At 34.3% G+C, this 27,118-nt stretch overlaps 3 protein-coding genes across 5 annotated transcripts; 2 read left to right on the forward strand and 1 right to left on the reverse strand.

Moving 5' to 3' along the window:
- Positions 1-2,522: 2,522 nt before the first annotated feature.
- On the forward strand, positions 2,523-4,884 carry LOC148232545 (uncharacterized). The gene is made up of 2 exons (XM_088193693.1): positions 2,523-2,782; positions 2,848-4,884. Exons 1-2 carry the CDS (start codon positions 2,699-2,701, stop codon positions 3,763-3,765), a joined length of 1,002 nt encoding a protein of 333 aa, XP_088049819.1. The 5' UTR covers positions 2,523-2,698; the 3' UTR covers positions 3,766-4,884.
- Positions 4,885-6,185: 1,301 nt separating this feature from the next.
- LOC148232546 (uncharacterized) lies at positions 6,186-11,556 on the reverse strand. Of its 2 annotated transcripts, none has more exons than XM_088193690.1 (10): positions 11,418-11,556; positions 10,817-10,971; positions 10,504-10,757; positions 10,287-10,445; positions 7,842-8,167; positions 7,552-7,768; positions 7,026-7,488; positions 6,847-6,953; positions 6,515-6,658; positions 6,186-6,402 (listed from the first exon to the last, which is right to left on the reverse strand). In XM_088193690.1, the coding sequence occupies exons 1-10, from the start codon at positions 11,497-11,499 to the stop codon at positions 6,333-6,335; spliced, it is 1,977 nt and encodes a 658-aa protein (XP_088049816.1). In that variant the 5' UTR covers positions 11,500-11,556; the 3' UTR covers positions 6,186-6,332. The 2 variants fall into 2 exon arrangements, with proteins under 2 accessions (XP_088049816.1, XP_088049817.1); XM_088193691.1 differs by having other exon boundaries at positions 6,234-6,391.
- A 2,952-nt stretch (positions 11,557-14,508) lies between these two features.
- On the forward strand, positions 14,509-23,185 carry LOC148232547 (uncharacterized). 2 transcript variants are annotated; one of them, XM_088192607.1, is made up of 12 exons: positions 14,509-14,837; positions 14,951-15,095; positions 15,165-15,352; positions 15,956-16,207; positions 16,272-16,406; positions 16,474-16,629; positions 17,735-19,090; positions 19,153-19,233; positions 19,295-19,392; positions 21,312-21,415; positions 21,724-21,865; positions 21,996-23,185. In XM_088192607.1, exons 1-12 carry the CDS (start codon positions 14,712-14,714, stop codon positions 22,840-22,842), a joined length of 3,630 nt encoding a protein of 1,209 aa, XP_088048733.1. In that variant the 5' UTR covers positions 14,509-14,711; the 3' UTR covers positions 22,843-23,185. The 2 variants fall into 2 exon arrangements, 1 of the variants encoding a protein (XP_088048733.1); XR_015810727.1 differs by lacking the exon at positions 21,312-21,415.
- The last annotated feature ends 3,933 nt before the right edge of the window (positions 23,186-27,118 follow it).

Below are 27,118 nucleotides of genomic sequence, written 5' to 3' on the forward strand. Positions count from 1 at the left end.
TTTTCAAAATGACTTTCTCGTACAAAAATTTCACAGATAGCATTTTTATTTTTGTCTTCCTTTAATATTTTTAAAATCTGGTCACCTTACATGAGAGTTCATCTAAACTTATCGATCGATACTCTTAGAGTTATGGATACATGTATATATAATTTAATTAGTATAGATTTTTCAATGATTAAATTAAATGATTTAAATTTATAAAAACATGGACGCACATATCCGATCTCAAGGCCAAGAGAAAAACATGAAAGAGGCGATGTATTGTAGGAATTATTAAAATTAATCAATTGATATCTACGCAACTAGCAATAATGATACAAATTTTAGTTATCAACTGTAGCTGTTATTGTTTTTGCAAGTCATTTTTTTAGTCGGCGCGCATGCGCCGACTAAAAAAATGGCGCCGCATTCGAACCGACGTCCGGAGACATCAGTACCGGCCATGTGCTGTCGTTTTTCAGAAACTATCGCCGATTATCGCTCGTGCGGCTCAAGTGTCACTCGGCACTCTACCGAGGCGCGCGCTCAGGCTCCCTTGGGACGTCTGCTCGTCGGAGCCGCGAAACGTCAAACATGTGTGACGCGCGTGTATTTAGCGCTTATGGCAGCGGCTCCCAATTTGTGTTTCCCATTGCACTTTTTAAAACATATTAACTAGACGTTCTAGTGAGAAATCACGATTATTTCATTTCATATTAAATCAAGAATATTTTGCACAAATAATACGGTTTCATAGAGAAAGTCACGAATGTTCTTAGCTAAGATGACCAGAAACGTCATTTGAGAGAGGCAGGTGGGGGCATTTGCCCCTGCCCCCTTGAATTTGTCCAGAAAAATGCACGTCATTTAATGAAATATTAAAAGGAGCGACTACTGACTAGCCAACTGTTGTCCACTTCCCTGAAAAATGCTGAAATGACGTCTCTGATTCTAAGCCAGAAAATCTTGGCTTATCCCTAAAAAATTCTATTCCGAAAATATTTTTTTTAAATATGTCATTTTTGTGAAATCATATCGAAATACATTTTCACCGATAGATATATATATATATATATATTTTTACCAGTGAAAAGTACTAGTAAAATTATGAGATTTTAACTTTTCCCTATGTAGTAATATATACATTTACATACTTATCATGATTTATATACATGGATGTATAAATGTTTCAGTGAATATGTATTTTCTTCAGTAAAATTATACTTTCACTAGTGAAGTCCAAATACATTTTCACCAGTAGATACATATTTCTACTAGCGAAAATATAATTTAACTGATAGGCGCTAGTAAAATTATATGGTGCTTTAAAATGTCAAACTCAATTTGACAGTTGTGAAATGTACATTTGCTGTTCAAACCCAAATCTAACCTATGCGAATTAACCAAACCCAAGTTGACCTAATGAAAATTTAAAATAAATTATAATTTTAGAATTCAACTCAACTCTACAGACAAACAGACGTCGCATCTGGCATGTTGCTCTATAGTACTATAGTTTGCCTGCACTTCGATACTACACTATGTTTTAAAAATATGATTACTGATACTACTACCGACTTCTTATTATTATATTGGTTTAAGTATATACAAATCAAATTTTGGTCAATAGAAGGACGCAAAAACAATTATCACTTCTCAGAAGTCAAAAATTCACGTCAAAAGCAATAAATCAATAATGAGACTTCTATTATCATTAAAACAAAAGTTTGTAATAAACTATAAGTATCTTTACCGAAATTTGATAATGTAAAAAATATTCGCGTGACAGAAAAATAGATTAAACTTGTTTATAACTCATATTAAACGGCTAACAATTTTTTAATCACTTACCTTTTATGTAATTGATATAAATATGTGATGTTCAAGTAGCTGAATCTAGGATTAACGTGAAGAGGGAGGCGGCTGCTTTCACTTACTAAGTATTGCTTAAAATCAGTATTTTTGTAGTTTGCCAAGTGTTGTTTTTATAAAATACTTTTTTTAGATATTTGTGTGTATTTTTAAGTATGTACGTTTATTATAATAGCAGGTACTTTTTTTTTTTAATTATCAGTTTTTATGAATAAATTCAGTCATATGTATCAATCATTAAAATCAAGAAATAAAATTATTATACCCACTTTTTAACTTTTAAAATTAAAAACGCTTAAGAAACACTAGAAAGTTTCTGACAAAAATTTTTTTTAACAGAATTTGATAATATAAAAAATATGACAATAATTTATGTGACTAAGAAATTTTGTAACTAATTTTAATGTCATCTGAACTACTTGTTGCTAATCGATGCAGTGATATATTTTAAGCAGTATTCCAAAATATCATTAACCCAAAGCTTCATTAAGTTGAATAAAAAAACCTAAATTTACTTATATAAAAAAAACTGCTAGTGAAAATTTAAATGTATCTTTCAGTAAAATTAATATGTTTTTATTTATCGATCAACATTCATAAATCTGTTTTAAGCTATATTATCTTAACTATACAAATCGACCCCTTATGTATCCGATCAAATTATCTTCGGCCATGTGGCGGGCCAAACTATCGACGACCATCACACCACTTAATGACAATTTCATAGATTTTTTTATACCCAAATATTTTAATACCGCCGACATTTATTATTATTTATTTAGGACGTCTGGATTTGTATCGTTATCAACATAAACACGAACCATCATCGGAGATTATCGCACGGATGGGAAAAATGTGGCGCACGACGCCGCTGGTGTCACAGTCACTCCGACATCTGAAGTGGACAGTCGGATCATTCATTTCGATCGTAAGTCAATATATCTATTATTAACTATCCATAAATAATAAAACTAAAATATTTTATTTTCTTAGAAAATGAATCGAGCGACGCTTATGAACTCATTAGAACTGACGCAAGTCGACAACTTCTTCGATTTCGGCATCAACTACGAGAATCAATTGATCGACGTTGATATACAATCGGAACCTAACGCATTCAAGTCTCAAGAGTTCTTCAATCCGTGTTGCAATTCTCAAGACGAACCGCTTCTTTTATCCGACATTTTACACTTCAACGAAACGCAATTGAATCCCGACTATCAAAATCAGATTGAAAATATAAATCTATCCAACGAGACCCAGGATAACGATTGGATCGATATAGACAGAGAGTTGGATAAACTGCTAGCGGAGACGTCCGACGATTTACCGTGGGATAATATAAATTTACCGGAAAGGACGATTCTTTGCAATGAATTTTGCGAGCAGTTCTTAGAGGGATCGAATCAATCTATTGAAAACGTACAAAATGAACCGATTTACTTTTTGAAATTTTGCAATGGCGATTATAACAACATGGATGAATCGACAATGCATCCGGCTTTACACGATCATAACTTATTATGCGCACCAAAAGTAGAAAGTAAATATGTTTCGGTAAGTCCTGAAAAGATACAGGAAGATAATATATTTTCTTGTCCGTATTACGAATGTTCGAAGATGTACGCCAAAGCGTCTCATCTGAAGGCTCATCTTCGGCGGCACACTGGAGAAAAACCGTTCACGTGCACTTGGCCCAATTGTACGTGGAAGTTTTCAAGATCGGACGAGCTGGCGAGACACAGGAGGAGTCATTCGGGAGTAAAGCCTTATAAGTGTAACGATTGTAATAAAGGGTTTTCGAGGTCGGATCATTTATCGAAGCATAAGAAGGTGCACAGGAGGAGGATCGCTCAGGGAAGACAACATTCGAGATTTTATACCCATAATACTAGACCTCGAAGAGTTTAATAACGACATATATGTACACACAGGCGGCCCTCGACTGTCGCACATAATTGGTTCCTGAAAATGTGTGCGAATGTTGAATGTTCAAAAGTAGAAAGAAGTAAAAAAAATTGAAATTGTGTGTATTTTAAAATATTTATTTATCAAGTAAATATAAGATGATTAAGAGGCGCTTAAGAGACATGTTTAAGCGGGGCTTGCGGGTGTTTCCTTTGAAAAGTTATCAAGAGTTAACTATTTTCCATTATTCTTTTTCTTTTCTTCATATAGTATTTTATAACATGCTATTTCTTTATTGATCGCTCTACGCACTTGAGATATGCGTTCTCCATTGGGTTCACAATCTTCCATAATATTTAAAAATTTGTCAAGATGCGTAAAGGCTTCATTCATATTTTTCATTGCTAAAGAGTTTTCCAAAATAAACCTGTCTCATCTACACTAAATATTTGGCTAGAGGAATATTCTCCATATTCAATAATTTTGGATGATTACGAAATAAATTCTTTTGCAGCATCTTTATCCGCATCAGCTGATTCTCCAGTAAATTTAATATTATGAAAAGAATACCTCATTTTAAAATTGTAAAACCTACTGTTACTTGCTTGAAAAACTGTGTTAAAATCTTTTTTTTAATCTACCCTTCCAATCTTTGTGCAAACTAAGAGCTTTTGCTTGAATAGTTGAAATACTCAGAGGGACATCTTTTTCATGTTGGTCATCAATCCATGATGACAAAGATTTTTCCATTTCATGCATGTTTTTTTTTTGGAAACATATCTTTAAAGATTATGGAAATATATCTTTAATTTCCACAATTTAACATATCGTAGACCTGTTTGTATCATACGAACGTCCGTTGAAGCAAAAGATTCACCGCTATCAGAACGTCTAATAATTTCCATCTTTGTCTCGAATTGTATGAAGTTTATGAGTCCTTGATTTATCTTTGTTCGTATCAACACTGAAGTTTTTCCGTTTCTCACTCATGTTTATAATTTATTTAAAAAAAAAATTTAAATTAAAAAAAAATGTGCGAATTGTGCGAAAGTCGAAGGCCGTCTGTATATATATCCTTAAATGAGTGAATATATTTTTAAGTTAATAAAATTACTTTTCATAAAGCTTTTTTTATTCTGAATTTTACCTCATATAAAAAAATAAGTTTGACTTGTCTAATATTGATTCTATACATAATATTTAATGTATAATTATAAATAATAAAACATTTAATTTTTTTTCATTGAAATATATTTATATTATTTCAGTTCTAACATATATTATAGAAGATTTTTTTCTCCATCATTCAAACGTCCACATATACATTTCACAACATATATATATGTATATATATATTGAACAACGTTACAAACAATGTTATTTTTTCACTAATCTAATTACACATCATTGATACATTCGAAAGGTAGTCTACGATTCGAACAAATTATTCATCAAAGCATAACACGGTAATATTCAATATCGAGAAAACCTTCGATACATTTACACAGAGAGCAACATGAAATAAATCACAACAATTGAACATTGTGCCTCGTTAATAAGAATGCAATAATAACAAATATTTATAAATAGACTATAAAAGGCAACATTTTATAAACAATATAATAACAAATAATAAAAAGTTTCGATTAGTATCACATTTTTTTTTGGAATGTATATATATATATGTATATATATTACATACTTTCAGTCTGAAAATAGGAATCTTAAGAAAAATTTAAGATTAATTTATGATTATATTACAAACAAACTAAACCAACAATGGATAATCAGAGTCCTTAAACTATTCACAGATATAGATACTATCGCAAAAACACCGAAAACTATTAATTATTACGGTTCTTGAAAATATTTTTTTTGCAACTCTCGACTACTTCTCGTTATTTTATATTGAAAGGATAACAATGTTACGGCCTTAGACGATAAAACTATACAAAATATATCCAATAATTAGGCCTTGATATATCGATAATGCGACACTGACTTTTAAACAAGGCACAATGCCTGCAAAATACTTTTTATTTTAAATAAAACACAATGGAACCTTAGAGATATAATAATAAGCTCACATTCCTTCAATTATAATTTTATTATTGTTTTTCAAAACGTCCTTAATTATTTGATATAATATCATCATCCGTTTACATTCCATTGCATTTCAAACTTGGTGTCTAACCACTTTACATATTAAATAAATAAATAAAATAAAGATTCGTATCAGGTACATATCGAATAAAAAAATAATATAAAAATCATTCAATGTGTAAAACATACACTATACACATAAAAAATATAATCATTTTTATATTATAAATATAACTTGTTTATATAAAACGAATTAAAATATCATGGAATTGTCGCAAATAAGAGATCAGATTTTGAGTCACATTTATAATTATTCTATAATACGTTTCACGTAGATATATATGTATATATATATATATATTTAATAATATTTAATCTTATCGTTTAACGTTTTAATCTATAATGTCCTATGTTAGTTTGTAAAGTTACTTACGTACAAAGTAACTCTGGATGGTAACGATCACATCTTAATCGTCTTCCGATGAAGAAGTGCCAGGCATGGAACTAAACCATGCATCCCTGCTGCCTGGAGGGCATCTGAAACGTAGACACAGAGACGAGACATCAGGATAGAATGATATTTAAATATTAAACGCAGGCAGCGGCGTAGCTAACTTAGCTACGCCTTTACCCATAATAAACTAATCACCGATTTCGTTTGGTTTTGACTGGTAACGTTAACGACGTCGGCAATTGGTTCAGATCCTCTTGAGTATGCTCCGGTAGGGGTCTTCTGTGAAGAGTCATAGTTTCACATTGTTCGCTCCCTTCTTCCGATTCGTCTAAATAATATCTGAGAAAATAAAAAAATCAGACTATTATATATCATAAATAGTATTACAGCCAAAAATACAATGCGTACTATATCAAAAAACAGTGGCATAATATAAACAACCAACCACCGATTAATTGTTTTTATTTTTTTGAGACTGACGTAACTTCTTTTCGGGACATTTAAATTTATTGTATATTATTTCATACCTAGAGCCATTTGCAGATTTGCAATTTTCACACTCGCTATGATAATCGTCTTGATCGTCGTTGTTGACAGCAAGACTATCGGATTCATAGCTGCAACCGCACGGTGTCTGCAAATATAAAGAAAATATAAATATAACAAGTTTCATAAATCATTTAATTAATGTAAAAAATCAATCTACTGTATCTGTAGTCAGCGATAGAAGCGGATGTCGTTCCATAGGTCGCACGACAGGTATGGGAAGCCTCTTGTCCGTCTCAGATTTAAAATCGTTCTCTAAACGATGCGAGTCGCTATGTTGCATTTCCGAGTTTTTCTTCGGCTCGTTTGGCACTTTAGATATACTGTCATTAACGTATCTTAAACTGTTCTCCTTCAACAACCTAGGGTTCATTTCACTAATGTCACTTAACTTGGGCGGCGGTAGCGGCGGTGGATTTTCGTTTATGAGCCTGGGGTTGTTCGTGTCGGCCGAGTATCGCGTCGGACCGGAGCCGAGCGACTTAGCGACGTCTTCGGGAAGCATCGGATTCATCTCTCGACTCGGCTTCGGCATCATAGGCCTCTGTTTGAGGTGGATGTAGTTTCGGCTATCTTTCAATTGGTCGTCCAATGCGTTCAGCATGCGCGGGATGGTCCTGTGTCTGAAAACGATCGGAACAAAAATGATATAAATCGGCATAAATTTTTATAATAATGACAAATACCTGGTGACATCCATAGGATTGCTCGGTAAGACTCTTGGCTGCGTGGAGGATCCGCTGTTAATCAATGGTTCGATCCCGGAAGATTGAGCATTAGGATTGTACAGAAAGTTACTTCTGTTACATTCAGTCTGTTCCCTGATATTAGATACCCTGCTTCTATTTGTGACGGCCGCTAGAGAACTCGTTATTTTTAAAGTACTGATAAAATTATTGTTCCCTAGGTTCAAAAGAACAAAAGATCAGTTTTCTATTTATTGAAAATAATAATTTTCACTTATATATGAACAGACCTGCTGTGCTTGTGATCGAATGTTGAGCCGTGAAGTTTCTGGTGCGGTTGTTGTCCATCACTACGACCTGCCGATCGCGCAGATCCGCTATCGTGTCGCCGACGTTCAACGGACCGCCGGATAGATTGTTGAGATAGAACGGCGTCGACAATCTAGCGGCGCTACTGTTGTTATTGTTGCCGCTGTGATACTGAGGCAGACCGTGATCGGAGTTCATCATGTTCCTCGACCTCTGCTGCGAATTGTTTTCCATTCTCATCAAATTCTCCATATTGGTAGCGGCGTTCAACGGGAAGCTTCGATGGAAGCCAGACATGTTGCCAATGCTGAAAAATAAATTTAATTACATACATAAGAAACACCCAGATCCTCGTGTAACGTATGAGGTTAAAAATAAAAAGTAGTACGCTTAATTATTACACTGAAAAAAACGTGATATTGACTTCATTTTATCTAATGACTCTTCGTTGGACATGTAAAAAATCCCTTATATCTTAAAATTTGTCGATGGTTTAACCTTTTAAAGGCCGCAAATTATTGGTACGGACGTGCACTACAGGCCGAGAATTTTCTAGCAAAAACAAAATCTATTTAAATTAGATTTTTCGGAAATGTTTCGATGGTATATTATGATGACTTATCAAATAAATGTACAATGTGACATTTTCACTATCGTTTACCCAGAAAACTAGAATTATTTTTTCTCGATTCAAGTCAGGGTTGTCACATTGCTGATAGAAGAGTTTAAAAATAAAATAATTACAATATATTGGAAAATATATATTTGAAAATTAGTTTTATTGGTTAATTAAATACAGACGTTTAAAAAACAAAATGATAGGGTTGTCAAATAGCTTTTATAAAAATTATGAAAATTCATAAAAAAATACAAGAAAACAAAATCAAAAATTGTATATTGACGAAAAAGGTAAAATATAAAATAACGTCAAGCACACGCCAAGCCAAAGTTACAATTGATGATAATTATTCCCATTAGTAATAAAAAAATCCTGCGCGGACTGAACCCTGAACAGCGACTCTCATTGAACGCCAAACAAAGCTTTCATTTGGATCTCTGTAATATCGATAATATTCGCAATTTATCCGATTTTAATATTTTTTTGTCATCTCGAAAGATGTCACTATGTGCTTAATTTTTTATGTCATACAAAACTTTCAAGCCTAGCTAGTGAAATGAGAACAAAGTAGAGCGCGTATACGCGCTCGTTTTGTATAGCCGGCCTCATGCGACCAGTCACATAGAGCGCGTATGGCGTAGAAAGGGTTAAAAACGATCCATGTCCATTTTATTAAAACAATTTAATTATTTTATAATAAAAATTTGATGCCATTGTATAGAAGTGCGGGCAGTGATGTCGCTCGATTTCCATTTCATGAACATAGTGAATTGTTGGATTTATTTTTATATTGCGCACTAAAACATACATTTATATATCAAAATGAAGTATGTTAATATAGGTTTATTTAGAAATTTATTAAAATTTAATGTCAATATATATCACACATATAAGTTTATGTAGGTATATGTAAAGCAGTGGTAAAAGCAGTACATAAACTTGGTAAAATATTGTTAAGAAAATTTGGCAAAATATTATATGGTTGGTTAGATGATAAAATTACATACTGCAGTAATTTTACATTCTCCGTTAACGTGTGTATATAAAAATAGCCAAATTCGAAACCAAAAATGTACATTTTTCCCATAAATATTATCAGTGTAAGCGTATTATCCTTATTTTATTAAAAATGAATACAAGTGCATCATAAGTTGAAGAAATAGAAAATTCCAAGGCTAGTAAGAGGAAGAGGCATCCTGGACAGTCAAAGATCGCAACAGAGAAACGAAAAAGGTGATTTCATATTAACTTCACATATCAAAAAATGTCAAGGCTGTTACAATATAATTTAATAATAAATACAAGTACAGTCGAACTCGCATTTAACTAAGTTCTCCATATGACAAAGTTATTTTTGGATCTCTTGTAGTTTACGAAATTGTCTATATAACGAATACTTTTGGTGATCAACAATCAAAACAGGTGTTTTGACCTGCCAATTTCACTGGAACTTAATGTATTATTTTTACTTTGATAAACTTTCATCTATAATCATTATTAAAAATAAATATTTATAAAATATTTCACTTTTTATTCTGGAGCCAACTGGTAGCAAAAATATTAACGCTACCTAAAACTACTAAAAAAAGGATAATTTACTGTATTTTTTAATGTCGTTTATAAAAATGACATTAAAGAATTTATTGCTTCCAAAAATACAATACATTATTTGTCGAATCAGAATAATTATAGAAAAAATAGAGAATATATAATTTAGTAAAAGTATTACAAGTTTTAATTTTTAACATTATTAGAACATTGAACAAAATCAAATTTAGACTGAAAATAATATAAAGATTATAATAACCTGATTGCTTCCGCTCTTGCTTGAGCAACCGCCTCATCGTAGGGCGGAGGAGCTTCACCGCGTGGGAAATAATTGCCGGGTGGTTTCCACAGTGACGGAAAGTGGACCGGTGCATCGTCGCATACTCCTTCGAGATAACCCAAACTGCCACCGATGTACCTGCGATAAAGCGAATTAGATTCCGATCCGACGAGATCATGGATCGTTTCTGACTCACCCGATACTGGCCAAGCTTCTTTGATCTTCGTTGATCTGTCTAGTCTGCACGCCCCTCAGTTTTCTAAGCCGAACCCTATATATCATAAACGACAAGACGGAAAGGAACAGCACGATGGTCACGATGCTGGCTATCAGTCTCAGGCCGAGATCTTGATGGCCGTCCAGAACGGAGTCGGGATGGGTGGAGAGGGCGTCATCTAGGCATATGAACTCGCAACATGTGTTGCCTTGCCTGAATAACGATTTGCAGTCCTGTAATATAATATATATCAACGGTTGTAGGGTTGAATCGATAGATGCGTAAATCTCACTTGTGGCGGTGAACACAAGACGGCTTTGCACCACTTGGGTTGTCCATTTTCGCAAATGCACAAGGTGCAAGTGTCGGGTCCCGGTACGTAGTGCAATCCTGGGGAGATGATGCGTCCGTGTATGTCAGGACAGTCTCCGTCGCATTTTATGTAATCTGAAATGAAATACAGACTAGATGTTCAATCTAAATCACTAATACCTAGTACACAAGTATAGAAAAAACAGGGATATTTGAAGATGTTACTTATTGATGTAAAACAAATACAAAAATACAATATTTATTGGATATAATTAATTATTATAATTTAAAATGATAATTAATATATTCATTTGTGTCTCAAAATTGCGCTACAAATGAGGTAACTTATATTTCTTAAAACAATATTGCATAAGTAAATAAGTGTGTGTGTCTAAGAAATTCAACATCTAAATCTGTAATTCAGTTGAACGTTTTGTTAAAATACTCGTACAATTATAACTACAATTCGCAAGATTCTATCTTTTTTTGTGCTTTTGCACGTCTCATATGGAAGACATATATTTTTTGAAAAACAAAGAAGCGTTCGTTATTGAACGGTAGAATATGGTAGAATGAGGTACCGCAAACGGCGACGAGGAGCAGCAGCAGAAAACGAAGAGGCGAACGAGACCACGGGGGCCGGGGGAAAGGGCGCGCGCCCATAGCCCCGGCCGCGCCGCCCTCTCGGTCGATATCGCCGCAGAGGCGATTAACAACAAGATTTGCGGCCATAGCCCGATCCTTCAAAACAATGCCCACTAATTTTAAGACCTAATCGATAATTTCAATTCTTACATTTGCTTTATTATTTTACTTAATTGCTACGAAATACTAGTTTTTTTTAATTTTAAAAAATACAAACCCCTGCCACTTACTACCGTACTATTTATACCAAAACTTATTTTAAGATATTGATCAATAATTCAATTTTGTGCAACTTTTAAGGGTGATTAAAGGTGAATGAAATATCACCTCGACGCGAAATGAGTTTTCTTGCAAACGTTTCGTTTACGACAGCCAAAGATTCGTTAGACGCGTGTGTGACTGTGTGTTGTTGTATGCTTCAAATTCTTTCAATTACGGGAAGAAAATATCATGCAAAGTTTTTTATCGGTTGAAATTTACGATTAAGGCCTCGCCTCGTTGTTTCTCGAAGAAATAGGGGCTATTAATCGCCTGAGCTGAAATAACTGCCCATACTGTAACTTTCGGAGAATGTAGAGGCTTTTGATTTACAGTTTTCCTAATATGATCCTGAATACCAATAATTTTGTTTATTAACGTACCCATTTAAATAAAAATGAGCTTCATCCAACGGGGTTTCGAAAAAAAAACGAAGCATTTGGTATTAGTTTCTGCACTAGTTAAATTTTATAAGGGTGCAATTTAATATTTTTTTTTTAAATACGCCATAAAGTTGTTCGTGATGTTGCAAGCTCAGCTGATATCTTATGAATTGATGATCCAGGATTTCCTTAACCTGTTCCTCGGTTCTCATTGACATTGGACGTCCTGTAGGCTTCTGATTGAGAGTGGGACCTGTAGTCTCCAATTTTCTGACCTACGAACCAATCGCATAATCACTATGACACTAATTTAGAAAATGAACGTCTAACAAACGTGCATGAATCACCATTTTTCTAAATGTGTTTTACACATAACGATCGTTGTGCTACCGTGAAACGATTCATTGTGACTGATTTTCCAATGATCCACCTATTATCCCTACCATGCACGTCCCCCTCCCTGCATACCGTTCACAAGCAATGGTGATTTTAAAACCGCTCACCTTTCAGGCCTACCCTGTACGGAATTTAACATTTTTCGTATTTTTTTTTGAATATGACTTTGTAGTTTGTTATACTAGTTATATAGTTTAATTAACTTCAATAAAGTGCTTTATGGTTTGTCTGCTTTTTAAAGTTTCGCCATGACTTAAAAATATATTAGATAATTTTATCGTTCGTTCATACTAGAATGGTGATGGTGCAATTTTATATTTATATTTTAAGTATTGATTAAATTGTATTCAAACCGAATTTTGGTCAATAGGAGAGCGCAAAAAACAAGTATTATATGGGGGCCAATATAGATTTGTTATGGCCAAAACTGGTCGGCGCTGGAGTAGCATTGGCGTGACGGTTTTCTCTCTCTCTACACTGAGAGAGAGAGAGAGAAAACCTAAATCTAATCTATCTAGCACGAAAAAACATGCAGACGAAATACAAAGACTTCAAAAAGAATTTGATTCACGTTTCAAAAGTTTACGGAAGAATAAAAAAATCTGTTCTTTATTATCCTTCTCGAACAAAAATTTCCAATATGTCCATTTTCTTTTTAATACCGTTAATATTTATGAAACTCAAAACCGGGACAGTTCAGCAAAAGATCAGTTCGAAAAATTTTGTTCACTTTGGAATGATGAAATGTATCAGGTTGAATGGAAAAGCTAAAATGTGACTTTTCGGTTTGTTTTTGAAGCCGGTACCGACTGTATGAAACCAAAACAATATCGGTCAAACCGGGACGTATTATAAGTCTATGTATATACATAGCTTTTAAAAAACCGCTGTTTTTTGACAGCTTTATGTTTAAATACATTGCATTTATGTTTCCTGATTCTTGCTGAACTAAATTAGTAACTATTTATAATGTTGTTTCATTATTTGTTAGCTACTTTATAAGAAGCCCACATTCTTACCTATAAATTCCCAAAATTCTCTGTTTTTTTCCTATTGTTCCCGTTTCATTCAAAATTTTTAATTTTTTAAATCACTATTTGCGGCCCGTGTGTCTCATTAAGTTTTCAGTTTTAGCCCGCCACAAAAAAGGTTGCTTATCTCTGGCTTAGCATATAAAAGCTTAGCTTACTCATATCTATCTATCCAGCATATTTAACCGCAGTACAGTAATATTTCATATTTTAAAAACGATTTATTCTAAAATATATTTTTTACTACGTAACTTTGAGATTTAAAAAATGTTTGAGATGGAATAAATAATACCTTGTTGGGTTCGCCCTTAATATTTTACTCGCATTATGTGACTTTTACTAACTGCAATTACAAACTACCTTTTTATATTATTTTCAATTGAAAAATATACCTATGTATCAATTTATAAGATAAATAGCAAAAGCAATTTTATCTACGGGTTTCTAAAAAAATGTCAAGCCTTCTTATACATATGTATATATTAATTTTAATTATATATGTATTCATTTTATTAGGACCAAAAGTTGGGGGCACTCTGGTAACATTGACGTGACGGCGTAACGGCGGCACATTCTTTTGGTGGACTTCGACAGATAGACAACGGCGGCGGTACTTCGTCCACCGTTCACTTTTATAAATAACATGCAAACTTAAATATAACTCAATAAAATACTAGTACAACGGCTTAATCTGTGTCTAATTGACATCACCACTCGGTAACACCCGCCAAATATATTAAAATACAAGACTACTCAATTATTATTTTATGTTATTAAAAAATTATCTTCCTTTTATGTACAACTTACAACATTTATACTGTTTATTTTTGTTCTTTAAATCCGTCACTTCTTCAAAATGACTTTATACTCTGATAGAAATTAATTTTTGAATTTATAATTTTGAAATGAAATTAACGCTTTCTCGGTAAAATAAGACGCACGCCGTATCACATTTTCAAGGTCTCCCAAACGGCTGTTATGGCCGACGCACGACGTTTTTTTTAAAAAGTTGACGCTTGTCAACATCTTCAATTATATTTTGTCATGAGACTGTACGTACGTGGATCGCGCGTGTACTAAAATGTGATTACACTCGCGGCGCTAGCTTAATATTTCCATTCATGATTATGATGGCCCCCTGGAAATAAATCCTCCAACCCTGATGCCTATCAACAGCTTCGGTGTAGATATGCAAAATTACAATGCCATATCAAAAAGCAACGACTATTTCACTTCCGAGTTCGTGATTAACGAAACGCCGATAGGAGCTAGAAATCTGCTCACTAGGGTATATACATATATTATAGATATATGCAAATGTCATATGTTGACATTGCCATCAATTGATTTTATCGATTGCACTATTTTTCATATTGCTAATATAGTTTAATTCATTTCAAGGGGTTCATTCAAGATGAGATCAGTTCTTTTTCCGGAGCTGCCATCTCGACGCGTGGTCGCTACATGTCCAAGAGCGACCACAAGAATCAAACGGATAGACCGCTATATTTGTTTTTACAAGGACCCTCGAAGCAAAGCATAGAGAGTGTGTATATATTGATTTTTTAATTGCTGCATTCGAGAGTTGTATTTTGATAAATATTTATTTTTCCAGTGGCTATCCAAAAGATCGAAGAGATAATTAGGAACGGAGTCGGAAGTAATATACGTCAAAATTACATCAGATCAAACGATACGATTCAATCTGATACAAAATTATCTGGAGTCATGCAAGTCGAAAAAATATTCATCGGACTTGATCACATATCGTCGTTTGATTTGAGAAACAAAATCATAGGACAGGTCGTATTAGATACACTAATAACTTATGCAACCATAATACTCGTTCATCAGACCGCAACCCAGTATCGTTCTCGTTTTCCCTAAACGAGAAAACAATCAAAATCAATTTCATTCATATTATTTATTACTATTAACCCTTTAATGTCGTCGATAGTTATATATTTACATATATAACTGAAGAAATAATATATAAAAATACATTACATTTGTTAAATATTTTTTTAAATTTGATTTAATATATGATAAATGAGTTCCATAGAAAATAGCATCAATAAATTAAAGAGTATGAAATAAATCAATTTAACAAAAAATATTTTATAAAAAAATATTGAGAGCCTCTGAATTGATATAAATTTTGTTTTACAAAAGCAGAGTAATATATTAAAAATATGTAAAATAGATAACGAAATTGAATAATAGAAAAGTGGTAAAATAAATTATAAATGCAATATAAAATAATAATAAATAAATATTTATGAAAACATACGTACAATTAACTCACTTCCAGGTGTATACTAACAAATAAACAAATGTGTATAAATTAACTCACTGCTCGAAGGGTTAATGAATTGATTATATAATATTTTTTTTTTATCGTTACAGGGTGGATCTAATCTCCAGTACATTAGAGCCGAGACGGGGGCTGCCGTGACTTTGAGGGGTCGCGGGTCTCAGTTTATCGATCCTCAATTAGGTCATGAGTCTCCGGAAAATATGCATTTATTTATTGAGCATCCCCAGACTGACGGAATGGTAGCTGCTAGGCAATTATCTGTTAATCTTATCGAAACTTTAGTCCAAGAATTGCAACAAGTGACTTCGGAGCAACAGGCCGTCAGCATGTCGAATTCACAGGTTTAGCAAATAATATTTTTACGTTATAATTATTGATTGTTAATCATTATGATTTTTTAAACAGCTAATGAATATTCCACCTCGGTTGATCGGCATTCCGCCTTTGTCTGTTCCTCCGCCTCAACAACAGTTTGCTACAGTTCAACAAGCTCCGCAAAGCATAGATCAACCGGTGATTATAAACAGTAGTCAATCTGAGGTGATATTGTATTCCGATCGAGTTTAATTTATATTAGTTTTATTTAAATTAATTATGTTTATAATAGATGCAAAACCAGGTACAACTTAGAAATCAACAAATTCAACAGTTGGGTCAATCTCAACAGTCGGTGATGATACAGCAACCTCCGCCTTTGGCTAGAGCGCCGATTGTCAATATACCTCCGCCTGGAATACATATACCACAACATGCTGGACCTATGGTTGGTATTATTTTTATACTAGAGCTATTTGTGAAGTATATATTTATATTTATAAATCAACTTGATATGTACTATATTGATAACTACTTTCAATTACATACGGTTTTAACCCTTTCCCTGTCATGCCCGAGTTAACTTGAAAATTTGTATTTTGTAAATTTTGGTGATTTCCTTTTTTTGTTAAAAATTAAATTTGTACGCTTTGGTTATCTAGCATTCATATCAAGATTTTTTACTCACAATAAGTGAGAATGGAATCAAATGAAGCATATCTAAACTGAATTTTGACCAATAGTAGAACGCAAAAAACAATTATCTCTTCCGTCGCCATCGCAGTGAAAACGCTAGTTACTGAGCGTTCCCACTGCGACGGCGCCGACACAATTTTATTGCTTTTGACGTAAATTTTTGACTTCTGAGAAGTGATAATTGTTTTTGCACCCTCCTATTGATCAAAATTCGATTTGAATATACAATAGACCCCCAAATAACACTACCTCCTAAAAAAATCTGCAATCATTGTCCCCACTCATCAAAATCACGAACTACATCACACTCGCTCCCTAAAAATGTTTCGGTACGGTATGGTCTTGGATCAGTACATTGGTCTCACTTACTCTTACACTACGTGCATCTCCTTTTTGCTACGTCTCAGCTTCGTTTAGGTTTTGATGGCCTCGAGTACCGAGCTCTGAGTCTCCGACGTTTAATCACTCATAAAAGAGTACGCTCTCCTCTCTCACTCGCACCCATTACTTTATATGTGAGTGAGCCAAAGAGAAGTTATCTCGCCATACGTACGTATTGCAAATTTTTTTATCAATGCTTTTTAGTCCCCGTATTATTGGGGGGGGGTCTACTGTACTTTGACCAGTACTCTCATGTTAGAAGTCTAGTAATATCGGTAAGGATAGCTTATTTCTTAATACTGAATGCTAGGGATTGGTACTGTGGGGTCTGATTTAGTTTGCCATCTCGAAGCTACGAAGTGGCAGTGGGAGATTCTTACTCATTTAGGGACATGACGAGAAGGACTAGTGCCTTTGAAAACTTTTCGCGAAGCGGGTTTCAAAACAATGTATAATTTTTTTATTTAAATTTTTAGGTGCCACCGCCTCAGATAGTTCAATTGTCTGGTCCACCTCCCACGGCGCCCAGTTCGGCCAACGTTTTAGTCGTGGCTCAGCCGCCTCCAGCTCAATCGATGTACCTTCCTTCGGATCTTGCCTCGTCTTCGGTCGGAACGTTTTCGTTGCTTCAAGGCGGAGTCTTATACCATCAAGCTCCTCCGATTCAAACGCAAGCACAAATTGGTGACGGTCTCCACATCATATCGGCGCCTCCTCAAGGGGCAGTAGATAATATAAACATCTCGATGAACTCCCACACTCAACCGCCGCCCCACATGATCATAGCCCAAGTGCAACTGGAACCTAGTAATCAAGGAGAACAAATATCATTTCAACAACCAGTCGTGTCTCAGCAGCAGAAGGGTCAGTTTCACGTCATAGGCCATGTGCAAAACGCTATAAGCCAAGAGGGCCAACCGGGCGATAATTTCGCTCATTACACAGTGAACAATCAAACGTCTACACCGACATCTTTAGTGCTTACGGTTCCGTATCACATTCCGGCGTCCATCAGCACCACTTGCACCGTAACCGCTATTCCCGTGACTCAGAATCAGATACAGCAGATAGATGCAACCATGAAGCAAATCCCTAGAGTGCTACACACGGCCAGCTTCGATAGACAACGAAACGATCGTACGACGATAGCCGTGCAATTATCAAACACTCAGATACAAACGAGTCAATCTTCGATGGAACAGATGATAATGTCGCAGCCGTTGAACAGTCAACCGATCGTGAATACGATCCAGCACATGCCTATCAATCAAATTCCGCCTCCTCAGTTGCAGAACAACTTCTTATCGAATCAATCTAATCTATTGGCTAGTCAGCAGAACGCTCAAGTCATAATATCACAAGACATGAATCAAGTGGCAGGTCAGCTTCCGCCGAATCAAATGATGGCACCGACGCATCAAGTCATGAATCAAGAAGGAATCAATCAGCAGTCAATCAACATACAACAGTCTCTACAATCGCAAGTGCAAAGGCACTTGCAGTTCAATCAGAGCTCTTACGATCATCAACCGTTGAGACAAGATAATTGGAATAGGCCGAATCAAGGCAGAATTAGGAAGCCGTTGCGGAACAACAGACAGTATCCTTGGATTAAAAACCAGAACGATTCTCCTTGGTCGAAGAGGGATACGGAGAGGAAGCACGAAGATTACGGTAACGACGGCAGACCTAGATATCAACAATCGAGTGATTCGTCACAAATGGACGATTGGAAGAATCAGCAGCATAGGGATAGGAGCGCGAACAACAATCAACACAATCAAAGAAACTATCAGCAATACGATAAAAGTGACGGAAAATCGCAAGATAACGTAAGTCATATTGTAACTTGATTTTTTTTGTGATCCTTATTAATGCCGTTCATATTTTATAGTGTAATTCGAGGAAGAGGTCTGAAAAGTCGGAAAATTATCAAGAGGACGATAATGGACGCAAGAGAAAATTTGATTCAGACGTGAGTTTCATAATCTTATACTTTTCAATCACGCTTTTATTATTTTTAATTGAATTTTCAGAACAATTGGAGTAGTAGGTCTGACGGTAATCAAAATTCTTCCACTGAGTCTGGAAGCGGTCATAAGTCAAGATTTGAGCCGGAAGATAAATCCGATGGGTATGTATATTCAACTTCGATTTATCTAATAATTTTGCTTCTTATTTGTTGAAAAATTAATGATTTTTTTTCTTTAGTGATTATTATCGTTAAGCGGAGCATTTTTTTTATTATTGATTTATAAAGTGTACTTTTTACAGTTAAAATTACGTTTTGTGTTCGATCGTATGAGCTCAACGGTGCAAATGATGAATGCCGATTATTAAAAATGCAAAAACTAACCAATTGGGATTTTTACTAATTTTAATAACTAAAAAAATAAACCAGTAATTCAGGATAACTTGGTGCAAATTTCAAAAACATTTTTCCATCTTTGATTTAAATAATTCACTCATATTACGTAAATAATGTAGACTTATTATTTAGAATAAGTAAAATTTAATAGTAAAGAATAAAATATTTATTTTATTTTTGTTGATCTCTTAAAAATGTTAGCGTTCTAATATGAATATACAGGCGGCCCTCGACTTTCGAACGTTCGACTTTCGCACAATTCGCTATTTCGCACAGTTAAAAAAAAACAATTTTTTTTTTAAAAAAACGTTTTGATGGCGGTGAATCTTTTGCTTCAATCGGACGTTTGTATGATACAAACAGGTCTACGATATGTTCAATTTTGCAAAATAAAAATATAATTAAAGAATACGTTCAAAATTGTGGAAAATAAAGATATATTTCCACAATCTTTAATGATATGTTTCCAAAAAACCACAGCAAAAAAAAACATGGATGAAATGGAAAATCTTTGTTATCGTAGATCGATGACCAAAAAGATGTCCCTCTGAGTATTTCAATTATTCAAGCAAAAGCTCATAGTTTGCACAAAGATTGGAAGGATAGATTAAAAAAATATTTTAACACGGTTTTTCAAGCAAGTAACGGTTGGTTTTACAATTTTAAAATGAGGTATTCTTTTCATAATATTAAATTTACTAGAGAATCGGCTGATGCTGATAAAGATGCTGCAAAAGAATTTATTTCCTAATTATCCAAAATTATTGAAGATGTAGAATATTCCTCTAGCCAAATATTTAATGTAGATGAGACAGGTTTATTTTGGAAAACTCTTTAACAACGAAAAATATGAATGAAGCCTTCATGCACCTTGACAAAATTTTAAATATTATGGAAGATTGTGATCCCAATGGAGAACGCATATCTCAAGTGCGTGGGGGCGATCAATAAAAACATAGCATGTTATAAAATACTATATGAAGAAAAGAAAAAGAATAGTGGAAAACAGTTAACTCTTGATAATTTTTCAAAGGAAACACCCGCAAACCCCACTTAAACGTCTCTTAAACACCTTATATTTACTTGATAAATAAATATTTTAAAATACACACAATTTCAATTTTTTTACTTCTTTCGACTTTCGTACATTCAACATTCGCACACATTTTCAGGAACCAATTATGTGCGAAAGTCGAGGGCCGCCTGTATACAAATACAAAATAAATTAAACTTACATTTAATATATAAATTCACAAAAAAGCAAAACTCGATACATATGTGCATCCTGTGCTGTTCTACTCCACAGAGGTACCTTTTTTAATAAGTAGCATACATTGATAAACAATTAAAAACCATATTTATCTGTCCTTGTAAAAAAATTACACTACTTAAAAAATCGAAAACATCAGAATTTGTGAACTGTCCCAAGTTGTCCAACTTTACGGTAATAGATTAATATTAAACTAAAAAAAATTAAGGACATCGTCATCCAAGACATCCAAGGACAAGCCGGAGCATTTATGATTCATATCTTAAATAAATGTTTGTGATTAATATTCATTAATACACATGGGAACGGTTTATAGTGCCGATTCTTGACAATGGACTGAGTGGACCGATTTCGTCCAAGGATAGTCCACTCGTTTATGATTTTCTTTGTAAATATGTTTTCGCTCATTCTTCAGATTCAAGCAGACAAAGCACAAATCGTCCGGCAGCAAGGTTTTCGGCCAAAACGATCAGACAAAGCCTGACAAGGACACTACCAGTAAATGGTTGGATCAGTCAGGTATTGTGTTTGTTGACACAATAATATTTATATAGACACTTTTTTGCAGAAGAACTCTATTAGACCTGATTAGCAATGCCGTACATTCGATCCTGGCGGACGCTGCTGCATACGACAATGCGAAAATATATTTCATCCTACTATTGCATTAATCGCCTTTTTGTTTTCAGAAATTGTATGCATACGATTTTACAGTAATCAAAAAATGATTGGCAGTTTATATTTTTTTGTATAATAAATGTTGAATAAAATTGATAACATTTTTTAAAATAATTGAATTGTATATTTATACAAATAGTTGTGTTTAGGTGAAGGATTGCGGTGTGGAAACTTTGATAAACAAAAACAAGATGAGGGCAACTTGAATAAGCATTCGGATATGGGTCGAAATGTCGATCTGTGCAGTAATCAAACGCAAACGGAGCCAAACCACGAGAAACATAATGATCAGTGAGTTTTTTGTATTTAAATTGTTCATAATTATAATGAAAATAAATTCCAAAATCCGACTTCAACGAGAGAAAGGTTGTAAAAGTTGTCTTGTACATACAGCTTATTGATTTTTTATGTTTATCTTCAGGATATCTAACAATGTATCTGAAATTCACAATCAACAAGTGACATCATGGGGTGATCAACGGTCGGATTTCAAAGGGAACGTACAATATGTTACTGCCGGTCAGTATCATATGCAAAACATCAACGAGGACAATTCCAACATTCAACAAAAATACGTCAACGGCCCTCCCATGTACCAAAGTAACATGCCCTATCTCCTACCACCGCCCCCGCCTCCGCCTCCACGGGCTCAACAGCACAACGTTCAGTTCAACATGTCGCAAGGGAGCAGCGCCAGTCACGTGCCGATCGTCAACAGTATCCCGATGAAGATCGTATCGAGCATGGCTTCGCATCAAAACGTGCCTTTCGACATCATCAGCAACGTGCCTCAATCGAATGCCAATCAAAACATAACGACCAGCATTCCGGCCGTTTTAACGCAAAACGTTCAGGCACACCTATTGAATCAGAACGTCGTGGCGAACATAGCTCAGAGCATGCACAACATGGCTCCGTACATAACGCAGAGCATGTCGAATACGGTTCCGAATATAATGGTGCAGAACCTGACGTCCAGCTCGATGATCGTGCCGAACACGACCAACGCCCATTCTATCCCGATGAGCGTCTCCAACATCTCGATGAGCATGCCGACGGTGATGGGGCAGATCAGCGTGGGGCCGAGTATGGTCCCGCCGCCGCAGACAATAATGCACGGGAACGTGCCACATAGCATTTCCAACATGGTCCCGCCGCCAGTGTTGCCGGCCAACATATGCAGCAGCAGACCGCAGATGACCCACAGCGTGTCAGTGCCCCAGTCGATGTCCACTCAACAGCCTGCTTATCCATACTGGATGGGTTAGATTGAAAATTATTGTGATTGTATATATATATATTGATTTTTGTTGTTGTAAATACTTTAGTAGGCGTTATTCGTATAATAAATATGGATCTGACTCATACATTGCTCATAAGCAATACTTTGCTTCACTCCTAATGGATTTTATCATTGAATATGATGTATTCGTTTTTCTTATACAATTATACACTTTTGCGCGCATAAAATTATTTATTTATGTTTGTTTTAATCAATTACAATGTTGAATTTTTATGTATTATTATTATGATTATTATATAATATAAATGGATTTCACCTTTGTATATATATGAAGTTATGAATAAATAGATCAATAAGTCAATGCGAAACAATGTTTTCTTAGAAACCAAAAATATGAAATCACAACAAAATTTTACTTGACGAATCTTTCGACATTTAACAACATATACTGAGAGACTGTCCTTATTTATTGCTACATCGATTTGTGAATTAAAGTAATAAATAATCACCTCAATTGCATGTGTTCATTGCAATTTTAAAGGATCTATCTATAGCAGGCCTAGCCGACAAGTCGATCGCGAAACAACGTGTAAAAATATTCGCAGTTGATAATTGTGTTTTTCATCTATATAAATTATTAAAGATATTTTTCTCAAACGGATTTTTTTATTAATAATAATTTGTTTGTTATTATGCTAATAATGATAAAAATAGTGAGTTAAACAGGAATGTGGAAAGTGGGAAGTCAGCCTGTTGGTGTGTGTCACGCTGTCGCAGTTAAATTTACATAGCACGTATTAATATTATATTGTTTGATATTTCTAGTTTTTTTTATTATTAATTATTTGTAGTAAATCATAAATAATACAAAAAACGTGTGGGCTTACTTATATTTATACATAGATTTTTGTTATGGTCAAAACTTGGCTGCACTTGGGTAACACTGGCGTAACGAATTTCTCTCGACTGGCAGCCCTTGGCGCAGTTGCGGGCTCGTGCCCCGTTCCATTGTATAAACACCATGTAACTTTTTATATACTTCAATAAAACACTACTGCAGCAGTTCAATCTGTGTCTAATTGCCATCCGTCGACAAAATCGTATTATTTTCATGAGGAATTAGTCAATTTTTTCATCATGGTTCAAGAGAAATATTATTGTTTTTAAATAATTAACAAAAGGATATTCGGAGTGCCATTTTAACTCGTTACATATTAAATTTCAATATGATTTTCCTATTAATAGTGAATTAGGAAAGAAGTTGAAAGAAAAAAATCTAGATAAATTACACAACAAAGATGTTTTCAAAGCCAATCGAGCAAACTAAGACTGCAACAATTGCTTCAAAATAGTACGATGACATGTACACTTGGTATACATCACACTAGAGGAAAGGATACATTAAACTAAATTCATATCAGTCATTGAATAAAAATGTAGAATTAACTACAAAAAGCTTTAGAATTTATTATGTTTAAAATTAGCATTGAATTACACATGTATTTTAATTAATAAATTTAATTACATAATTAAAATAACAAAAATTCAATTAACTTAACCTAGCAAGCTTTTTTTAAGAAGGGGGCAACTCTTCAAGGGGGTTGATGGTAATGTGCGATTTTTACTCTTTAAAACTCACCTCTATTTCGGCTGCCTCTTTAATATAATTTTAACCAATTGGAAATGAGATGTAGGTTAACCGCTGTATAAGATTTATTGTATGGTTACATGATATGAAAAAATTACAATCACGATTCCATTCTGTCATTCCGTTGCATCGCTAAACAAGCAACCTTCCACAGTTGCAGTGTAGCTCCAGAATAGCTAACTAAATCAGTACCAATAACTTTAGGAAAGAAGCATTCTTGGAGGTTGGCGTTCTTCCGAATTTCTTATTAACCTTTATTCAGTGTTCGGGTTAGACCTCCTGCGTCGATTCATTCCTCTTCTCCGTCGGTCATCATCACGCACGTTGTAAAGTTTTGCCAAGCTAATTATTCGGTGTCTCCGTTATCTCTGGAAACACTTGTTTATCATCAATATCATCTTTCATCTTTCTCTTAATATTAGACTCTCCTACTCCCATGCTGGAAAGTTGAAGAATGTGTAATTTTAACGTTTTCCTAAAATATATACCCAGTGCCGTCTTTAGGAAGAAGGGGGTCAAGCACCGTCCGAGGACGCCGAGCAAGTTGAGGGTGCCTTCGACGCACCATACATTTTCTTTAAAATTAATACGTAAGAAGTGAACAATCTTTTTACGTCATTTTTATATGCTTTGTTTATGTCACATTCATTTTTTGGCGGACGGATAGTGACGGGTGGCAAATATTAGTTTTATTGAGATTTAGTTACATGTTATTTAATTTGTAATGAACGAGTGGTAAACGAGGCGCCATCGCAGTTGTCTATTCGTCGAAGTCCACCAAGAGAATGTGCCGCCGTCACGTTAGTGTTATCAGAGCACCACCAAATTTTGGTCATAATAAAATAAATACATATATAAATAGGCCTCGACAGTTTATTGAAAAATGTGCCTTTAGTGGGACATGATCCGGGGCGTGTTGCGCCCCTGCACTTATGTCGGTTCGCTGTAAAAATACATCAGGCCGGTGAGGCGCGCTTATTCCGGTAGGAATATTTTCAGGATATGAAAAAAAATATTTTTTAAATTATGTCATTTCAGTGAAATCATATTGAAATACATTTTCACCGGTAAATATTTATTTTTACTAGTAAAAACATAATTTATCTGGCAGGTGTTAGAAAAATTATAAAATTTCAACTGTTCCCATATGTAATAATATTTACATACTTAGAAATATTTATTTACATGCGATGTAGAAATGTTACAAAAATTGTGTATTTTTCAGTGAAGTCAAAATACATTTCCACCAGTAAATATATATTTATACAAGGAAGAATATGATTTAACTGATAGTCGCTGCTCGAAAATGTAAACGAAACTCAATTTGACAATTGCGAAACGTCCATTTGCTGTTAAAAACCAAACCTAACCTACATAAATTAACCAAACCCAACATGGCAACTATAATTAGTTTTGGAACTTTTATTAGGTCAAATCTAAAATACAAAGTAAGCTAACTCAACTCACATGGGGAAAATAAGCGGAAGAAGTACAGACAGTCAAATATCTTGCATATCCATAGTTTGTCTGCGCTTCTATATTAAACTATGCTATAAAAAATATTATAGCTATCCTTAACGACTATATATGGACTGTATGAGAATATTAGTCAAAGTGTATTCAAATCGAACATTGGGAACGCTCGTTACCGAGCGTTCCCACTGCAACGGCGCCAACACGATGTTATTGCTTTTGACGTGAATTTTTTACTTCTGAGAAGTGATAATTGTTATTGCGCTCTTCTATTGATATAAAATTCGGTTTAGATATGCTTTATTTGAGTTTCCCCTATTATAAGTCGTAATTATGAGCACCATTCCCACTACTTTTGACGTGTATTCTAAACAGGAGGTCATTAAAAATTACCACCATCTGGCCAACTATTGCCTCTTCCTGGAAAAAGTTGAAATAACGTACCTGAGTGCGTCTGTTTAAAAACGGTAAAAAATTTTCACCGAAATAGGCTTACCATACGTCCCGGTTTCACAATATTTTGGCGACGGATGGCAATTAGACACAGTTACACGTTTGTATATTTAAAATATGAACGATGACTGATGCACGAGGCAGCAACGGTCGTTGCGAGTCCGCCAAAGTTCGCCAAGAGAATGTACCCGATTCGTTTTTTGTCCATTTTTAAGGATACTGTAATGAACACAATAAAATTTGTTAAAAAAATTATAAAAAAGTTTGTGAGTCGGCAAAATACCTTGAATGTCGCTTGTGAACACATCCGGCACACGCCAAGTCAAGGACGAACTGAATTCGGAGAAATATTGGGTCGAGTTATTCTTAAATTCGGTATCAAAATATTTCGTTATACTGAGATCATTCTTCGTTACAATGAAAACATTTTGTTTGAAAGTTTTTCGGTGACAAATTGAAGATTAGTTATACGGGGAATTTTGTTATTTCGGTATTCGTTACAAAGAGATTTCACTGTATTATATTCAACCCTTACCTTCATTTCGATGGCGCTCTATATTATTGATTATTAAAATGAGCAACTATGCTTTGAGTGGTTTTTGCCAAATGATGGTATAAATGAATTGTTTTTCTTTATTATTATTTATTTTTAAATAAGTGCTTAACGACCCTGCTTTTTCTGATACATCCATTTGCAAAAAAGCCATAATTATTTTCCATGTTTTTT

Source organism: Plectrocnemia conspersa, unplaced genomic scaffold (assembly GCF_051122295.1).
Source record: "Plectrocnemia conspersa isolate PC_06_02 unplaced genomic scaffold, ASM5112229v1 ptg000009l, whole genome shotgun sequence".
NCBI lineage: Eukaryota > Metazoa > Arthropoda > Insecta > Trichoptera > Polycentropodidae > Plectrocnemia > Plectrocnemia conspersa.